The sequence below is a fragment of the Leopardus geoffroyi genome, chromosome B1 (genome assembly GCF_018350155.1).
Source record: "Leopardus geoffroyi isolate Oge1 chromosome B1, O.geoffroyi_Oge1_pat1.0, whole genome shotgun sequence".
NCBI classification, from domain to species: domain Eukaryota; kingdom Metazoa; phylum Chordata; class Mammalia; order Carnivora; family Felidae; genus Leopardus; species Leopardus geoffroyi.
The window spans coordinates 116,814,768-116,823,223 of NC_059327.1; the positions used below are offsets into that span (position 1 = coordinate 116,814,768).

Sequence of the window (8,456 nt, forward strand, 5' to 3'; positions counted from 1 at the left end):
GAAGGTGTATAATGATGGATAGAACAGACTGCTTGGAGCTTAGATTCTACTGAGGAACATGTAACAGATACACACAGATGTATTATGGGGAGCCAGAGGAAGTAGGAGGGGCCACTTCAGATTAGTTGGGCAGAAAGCCTTCTTCTAGGAAGTGACAGACGCTGACACAGTATCTGACTCATATCACAGAAATTTTCAGGGCCCTTCAGATCAGTCATCCAGTAATATTCTCTGCTGTGTGTTGCTAGATTTTGTTTTTACTTGCTTGATTATAAACTGTTGTTACTTGGGTCACATAAACTAGACGTAAAAGTGAACGAACACAAATGAATAAAACCTGGCTTCTTTAGAGCGCCATGAAAAAGTAAATAATGATTCTTTTATTGTAAATATTGAAAAAAGATTCTAATATGTAGCTAATTCTTTAGTGCAGAACACTGAATTCTATTACATTTCCCCTTCCATTAGATCAGTGATACTTACTGTTATTTGTGGTCATGTATCCTTTTGAAAATCTAATTAAAACTATGGTCCCCCTCTTTAGGAAAATGTGTGTCTATTTTGAACTACAGGGTATAATTTCAGAAGAAGTTCACAACTTTCTCTGTGTCTCAGGTCATAAACCTTTTATATGACCATCCAAAATGAAATTTACCCTATTATGTCAAAATGTATTATATAGCTATAATAATTTAGTGAGCATGATTCTGGTACAAGAATTCAATAGATAACAATAAAAGTGAAAAATATCCCAAGTATACTTAGTATGCAAAACGCTTCTCAAATCAATGGTAAAAGTTGGATTTGTATAATGATATGTGAAAGTAACTAATATGAAAATATTAGATTTCGACCTCAAACCACCCATCAGAAGAAATACTTGCTGGGTTTCAGATTTAAGTGTAAAAACTAAAACTATTAAAGAATTAGAATACCAAAAATATAGCTGGCTATTTTTAAATCACTGGGTGGGAAAAATCTTTCTAACCAGAAATCACAAGGAAAAGAGTGACATATGTGACCAAATGTGTATTTAAAATTTTTGTTTATTTTATTTTTTTAAATGTTTATTTATTTTTGAAGGAGAGGTAGAGGAAGAGAGAATGAGCAGGGGAGGGGCAGAGGAAGAAGGAGACACAGAATGTGAAGCAGGCTCCAGGCTCTGAGGTGTCAGCACAGAGGGGCTTGAACCTAGAAACATCATGACCTGAGCTGAAAGTCAGACAACTGACTGACACACCCAGGTGTTCCTGTATTTTGAAATCTTAGTAGCAAAACAAAAACAATAACTTCCTCCATAAAGGCCAATTTAAAAAAATGTAATGCAATTAACAAAAAGTCTTTATTAATAAACCTTTACTAATTTTTATATGAAAGATTAAAGTACCAGATGAAAAATGAGTAAGAAATATAGATGCAAGGGTGCATGGGGGCTCAGTTGGTTAAGCACCTGACTTCAGCTTAGGTCATGATCTCACAGTTCTGGAGTTCGGGCCCCACTTTGGGTGAGTTTGTGCCCACACTGGGTGAGCACGAGCCCTGCCTCGGGTGAAATCACAAACCCCGCTTTGAGTGAGCCTCGCTTCTCTCTCTCTTTCTCTCTCTGCCGCTTGTGGGGTTCTTTCTCTCTCTCTCTATGCCCCTGGCTTGCTTGCACTCTCTCTCTCTGTCTCTCAAAAAACAAAAAACAAAAAACAACATACACACACAAAAGAAATATGGATGCAATACTTGGCCTCAAAGCAAGAGATCAATAGATGTGTTGATTAATTTAATGAATTGATGAATAGGCAATTCACAAAATATAAATTGTCAATAACCATGTGAAAAGTATGCAATCACATGAAGGATTTCAAGGATGAATATCAAAACAAAATAGCATTTTTGCCCATCTAATTGACCGAGATTAAAGCAAAAATCTGATAATGCCTGGTTAAGTGTGTAGGAATACGAATCATCATACATTCATAGGAATAAAAGCTCATACCTACCTAAAGGAATAGTTGGCATTACAGATCAAGCACTTTGATATATGATGCAGAATTTGCAAATCTGAAACTCCAATTAATAAAAGTTTCTCCAATCTTGTATAATAATAGAAAATAACTCCTTTCAGTGTTTTTCTGGAAAGTTCTTTTCCAAAAGTAAGTGTGAAAGGTCCACAGAACAAGGCATGTAGTACATGTCTTTTCTCTTTGATGGATTCAATAAAATGCCCTACTCCAATTGCATTCAGAATCTCTATTTCTAAACTGGAAGATGCAATGGCCTTTTCTTTCTGTTCCTCTTTTCCTTTTCCTCCTCTTCTCTTCCTCCTTCAACTGCACTATTGGTGGTACATTACATTATTGTTTGCAATTATCTGTAACCAACCTCCACCAAGGTTGTACATCCCTACTCTGTAAAATGCTGGAGGGGCTGTGTAGTTTGCTTTAGTCAACAAAATGAGGGAAGTGAAGTATATCACATCTGAGCAGAATCTGAGCAGTAGCTAGCTGGTAGTTTGCCACGTCTGTTTTCCTTTTCCATGAGACCAGCTAGTTTCCTAAAAGTCTTCTTGGTCAGGTATAAAGATAATGTGGTGCAGAGTCATAGCTGACTTGGATGGATGTATAGTACAAGTGAAAAATACATCTTTCTTATGTAGAAATTCAAAAGGCAGAGGGATATTGTTACTATAGCATATCTCAGGCAATCCCAGTAGGATTGCTAAAGAGCCTGAAATAGATTCTAAGCTCTGCCAATTACTAGCTGAGTTCATATCTGGGTCTGCTCTTCCCGTGAAACATTGGCCTTAGTTTCTATAAAATGAGATCATTAATGGTATCTAGCTCTTAGTGTCATTATGAGGATTCCAAATGAGTTATTATTAACACAGGACTTCGAATAGTGCCTAGCAAATATTAAATACTGAATTAGTGTTTGTTACATCTCTCTGTGTGTCTGTGTGTGTATAGAGCAAAGTCTACGAAGATATAAAGCAAAGTAGTAACAGTGATGTAAAAATTTTTCCTTTTGTTTAGCCATGTCTTCTAAAGACATGTATTTCTGGTGTATAAAAAATATCTATTCAAAAATGCCTAACTACTGGGGCACCTGGGTGGCTCAATCACTTCAGCTCATGTCAAGATCTCATGGTTCATGAGTGTGAGCCTGTGATGTTGGGCTTTGTGCTGACAGTGTGGAGCCTGCTTCGGATTTTGTCTCCCTATCTCTCTCTCTGCTCATCGCCCACTTGCTCTCTCTCTCTCTCTTTCTCAAAAATGAACATGAAAAAAATGCCTAACTACTTTGTATTGGGAATCTGTTTTTAAAATTTTTTTTTAATGTTTATATATTTTTGAGAGACAGAGAGACAGAGTACGAGTAGGGAGGGGGCAGAGAGCGAGGGAGACACAGAATCTTAAGCAGGTTCCAGGCTCTGAGCTGTCAGCACAGAGCCCGACGCGGGGCTTTAACTCATGAACTGTGATATCATGACCTGAGCCAAAGTGGGACGTTTAACTGACTGAGCCACCCAGGCACCCCGAGAATCTGTTTTTTTAAAATTATAACTTAAAAAAAAAAGTATTGGTTCCTTTTTAATGATTTAATTATATTGCTTCCACAGGAACATATCTCTAACTTTATTATGAAAGCCAATAGAAAAACATGTATATGTGGAAATTCTATTAATGGCAATTTTCTTGAACCATGGAGAGGATAACACCTGCAGTGAAAATCTTGAGAATGAGATGAAATGTTTAATTATTGTGATTCACATGCTATTTTGCATGTGTGCTCTGAAAACATTTTGGTTTCTAGTAATGTCTGAAATGTCTCCCTAAATAAGATAAAATTGTTTAGTCATTAATAATTATACATCTCTATCTCTGAGCCAGGCTTGAAAGTCAATGAAAGATGATCTCTGGCTTCTGATATTACAACTGTGGGGGAGAGTGATCAGTGAGGAGCAGCTTTGCTTTTGATCGACAAGTGTAGGGGTGAAACCAGGTCACTTGCTGGGATTGTTGTCATTGCAACAACCTTCCTGCTGCCAGCATCCAACCTCTTTTATTTGCCCTGGCTGAGAAGGAGTCTTGGAAAGGATTTACACAGAAAACTCATGCCCTAAGGGCAATCATTAATACCCATATCTATGACTAGCCACAGCCATCACAGTTGGAGAATTCCACGCCTGAGAACAAGGGTGGGAAAACAGTGGAGTCACTTCCTTTTTTAGTCTCCATACTTAACATATGGTCTTTGGGAGGGGGGTGCTTTGAGTCAATTGGGGTGGGTGAAGAAGACTCCTCCAGATGGTACACATTCTGTAACAGGTACCTAACTCCCGGGAAGTTAGGAAAGGCTTCCCTTGGGAGGTCAGGTTTAAGAGCAGAAGGGTGAATGAGCCTAAGTTAATGGGAGGGATAAGAGGAAGCTATTCTGAGTAGTGGCACAACATGAAAAAAACTTAGGTAACAGCATCAAAACTATCAAATAATAATAAATAAAACATCTATATTGAAAATTATAAAATATTAGTGGACATAAGTAAAGAAGATCTAAATATATGGCAAGATATATTAGATTTATAGATTGTAAGACTCAGTATTGTTAATATGTTCATTTCCCCTAAACTGATCTAAAGATCCAGACAATACCAAAATTCTCAGCGGGCTATTTTTGTTTTAAGGAAATTGATAAGCCAATTAAAAAAAATTATATGGAAACACAATGTATCTAGAACAACAAAACAATATGGACAATGAAAAATAAAATTGGTGGGGCGCCTGGCTGGCTCAGTCAGTAGAGGGTGCAACTCTTGGTCTCTGGGTTGTAAGTTTGAGCCCCACACTGGGTATAGAGATAACTTAAAATTAAAATCTTTAAAAAAAGTAAAAGAAAACTGGTATTCAAGACTTACTATAAAGCTACAGTAATCAAAAAAATTAATGGAACAGACTAAAGACTTCATAGACTCATACGTATATATTAATTGATTTTCAACTGAGTTGCCAAGTCAATCCAATGGGAAAAGAAAAAGTTTTTAAATAAATGGTGCTAAAACAAATGTATATTCCTCAAAACCTACCTAACTCTATGTGAATATTGATTTGAGATGGGTCATAGACCTAAATGTATAAAGCTAAAACCGTAACATTTCTATAAGAAAACACAGGAAAAATCTTCATTATGCCAGAGTAGGTAAAGATTTATTATAGAAGACACAGAAAATATTAACCAGTAAAAACACTTAAATTAGGCTTCCTCAAAATTAAAACAATCATTATGAAAATGAGTAGATAAGCCACAGACTGGGAGAAACATTTTCAATACATATATCTGACAAAGAACTCTTAACCAGAATATATAAAGCACTCTTTATAAACCATCAATAAAAAACGACAAATGACCTAATTTTAAAAATGAGTAAAAGACTTAAACATTAACTTTACAAATGATGCTTAATGTCACTAAGTCATCTGAGAAATGAAAATTAAAACCACAATGAGATATTATTTTATGTCCACTAGAATGGTTAAAGTAAAAAAGACTGAAATATCAAATGTTATGAGGATGTGGGGAACTAGAATTTTTATACATTGCTGGTGGGAATATAAAATGGTACAACCACTTTGGAAAATTGTTTGGCAATTGGCATTCATTTATTTAATGACACAGCAATTCTACTACTAGGTATTTATCCAAGAGAAATGAAAACATATGTCCACAAAAAGACTTGTACAAAAATATTCATAGGCCTTATTTGTAATATTTTCAAAGTGAAAATAATCCAAATAAATACCAATAGGAGAATGAATAAATACATTCTGATAAATTTATATAATAGAGTACTACTTAAGAATAAGAAGAAACTATTGATATACATAACAATGTGGGTATTTCCCAAAAAATATCATGTTGGGCAAAAGCAGCCAGACACAAAAGGCTACATACTAAATGATTTAATTTATATGAAAGACGAAAATAGACAGAAAAAATAGAGGGTGATAGAAATCAGAAAGAGGTTGTCTGTGGGGTAGGTGAAACTGAACAGAAAGGGATGTCAGAGAGCTTTCTGGGCTGGTGGAAATACTCTATATCTTATTTCTGGGGGCAGTTGCATGGCAGTTTGTTAAAACTTCTCAAACTAGACACTTAAAATCTGTTATTTTATTGTCTGTAAATTATAATTTCATTTAAAAAAAGAAAGCCCAGGATAAAAGAGCATGGTGTGTCTATAGGTAAAAATGACTAAAATACTCAGGGCTGATGATTAACTCTTTCTTAAATTTTATCTCAGAAAACAAGAATTCATCCCTCCCTCCTCTGAATAAATTATTCCTACATTTTAGCCCACACTGAGGAAAGAGTTGTTTATTAAAGTTCTTTTTCCTTTTGGTATGTGTCATACAGGGGTTGAAAACATCAAAATCAATGAAATAAATCTCATCTCAGATGGAATAACCTAGGACATGTAAAAGTTAAATAATTAACAGCATGTGAGAAAGGACATGCCATCTGTCTTTCAAAACTTTGGCTAGTGGAATAGGAGAATGTGAGAAGGGAGAAATACTCAAATAAGCTTCCAAATTCTGCCCTCCTCCCACCTCCAATCTATATTCAATACGTCTTACCAAAATAACGTAACTAAAAGATATGATACCTGGAAAACAAATCTTGTGACCATACATTACATTATGATATACAGAACTTAACTATTTCGTTAATTTTTCTTTTCCGTGATTATTCCATAGACAAGGCATCATGTTTCTTGCAACTCATCTTTGTACCCTTAGAAGAATGTAGGCCAGGTCTTGAAAATAATGGATCCTCAATAATTATTTATAAATCTGAAACAATCGATCAATGTGTTTACTGATTAGTTAGAATTTACGTCCAAGTTACATGTTTCCATAATGGGAAATTTGCTGCAATTATTTTATGTCTTCATATAAAATGTTTGAACCAGTGATGATCTCATTTGGTAATTTATGGGAAATATATTCAAGGAAGTGTATGAAATGAGATACAGATCCAACTCACCCTAGCTTACAAAGTTAACCATACTGTAATTGCCTGATGAGATATTTTTTAAAATTATAGAAAAAGACCAGTTGTTAAAAATACAACCAGCCAACCAGCAAACCCCACTGAGTCTAGTTGTGGCCTCCATTTGAATATCTAAATGGTTACAAAGGCTGCAATGATTATAAAGGCTTCGATTCATTGTTTTGAATTGAACATCACATTGGCAAGATCAGAAAAGCTGTGAGCTGAGAAGAAAATTGTTATTCTAGGGATGGAACCTCCACTACCGAGTATTCTTCTGTTGGCAGCTGGGACTTCAGGGGATTCTCACTATGAAAACCAGCGGTCCTTTAATCATACATTACAAGAGCATTTGTGATGCTTTGCAGGCAGCCTTTCTTCCATGATTTTCCTGCTGCTCTCCTTCCTGAGCACAATAAGTTCAAGATGGCTAATGCTGTTTTCTAGTTATGCCAAGAACCTCCTAAATGCCACTGGGCTTTCATCATGAAAACGGATGGCAAAACATCAAATGGGAATATCTCCTTCTAAATGGGGACTCCCACGATCATGTTATTTTTGGGAGAGCAGCTCTCCGGCTCCATGGATATTACTTGAACGGAGTAACCACGTTCTTCTGCAGCTCTTGCTCGATCCAGATCCACCAGGCACATGCACTGTTTTCCTGAAATACAGAAAAATGGTATCATGAGACACCCTACATCAAACAGTGCAATTTCAGTTTGTCTAAGGGACTCTACACAGTGATAAAATCCACAAGTACATGGGGAATGCTATTTGTTCCCAAGCCCCATTTGGTCTCTTTCAACTTCATTCTTGATCGGTATGGATGCAAGACAATCACATATGACATTTCACAGATTTGTGTCTGCTAATGGTTTAGAGAATGTTCACTTTTTAATATGTATTCATAAATAAATCTAAATATAGACTACAGATCCTATTTCCCACTTTGGTTAAAAGTACACTTAAAGACGTGGTCTCTGCATTCCCTATGAAAATATATTACCCGTAATATTAAGGAAAACTAACATCTATCTTTAATAATATTTGAAGTATCATGCAAACAATGAGACATCTGAAAGACATACTACATTTGAACCTGGAATTTTTAGGACAAGGAAAATGAGAAATGGAAAATATTTGCGAAAATTCTTAGTGTGTTGGTTATTTCAGGTTGAGTGCAGTATAATCAATTTTCAGAACTCCTGCATCCCTGTAAAATAGTGGTATTCAATTTTCTGTGTAATCTTTGGAAAACAAAAAAGAAAACCTGCCTGGCAGGCAAAGCAGCTAATTTGTGTTCCTTTGGCCAATGCTAATTTCTATGTTAAAGGTAGGTCTGGAAATAAAAATGATTTGAAGTTGAATATATTCAAAGCTATGGTTTACTTTTATTCTTTCAATTCCTCTAAATTCAA

The 8,456-nt window shown here is 35.6% G+C and overlaps 1 protein-coding gene across 1 annotated transcript in view; it reads right to left on the reverse strand.

The window, feature by feature from the left end:
• Positions 1-5,173: 5,173 nt before the first annotated feature.
• Positions 5,174-8,456, reverse strand: part of GSTCD (glutathione S-transferase C-terminal domain containing) — a 134,004-nt gene continuing 130,721 nt past the window's right edge. Inside the window, exon 12 of the mRNA XM_045471197.1 lies at positions 5,174-7,699. Within this exon, the coding sequence (XP_045327153.1) occupies positions 7,563-7,699 (137 nt within the window). The 3' untranslated portion in view covers positions 5,174-7,562. The remainder of the gene's footprint in view (positions 7,700-8,456) is intronic.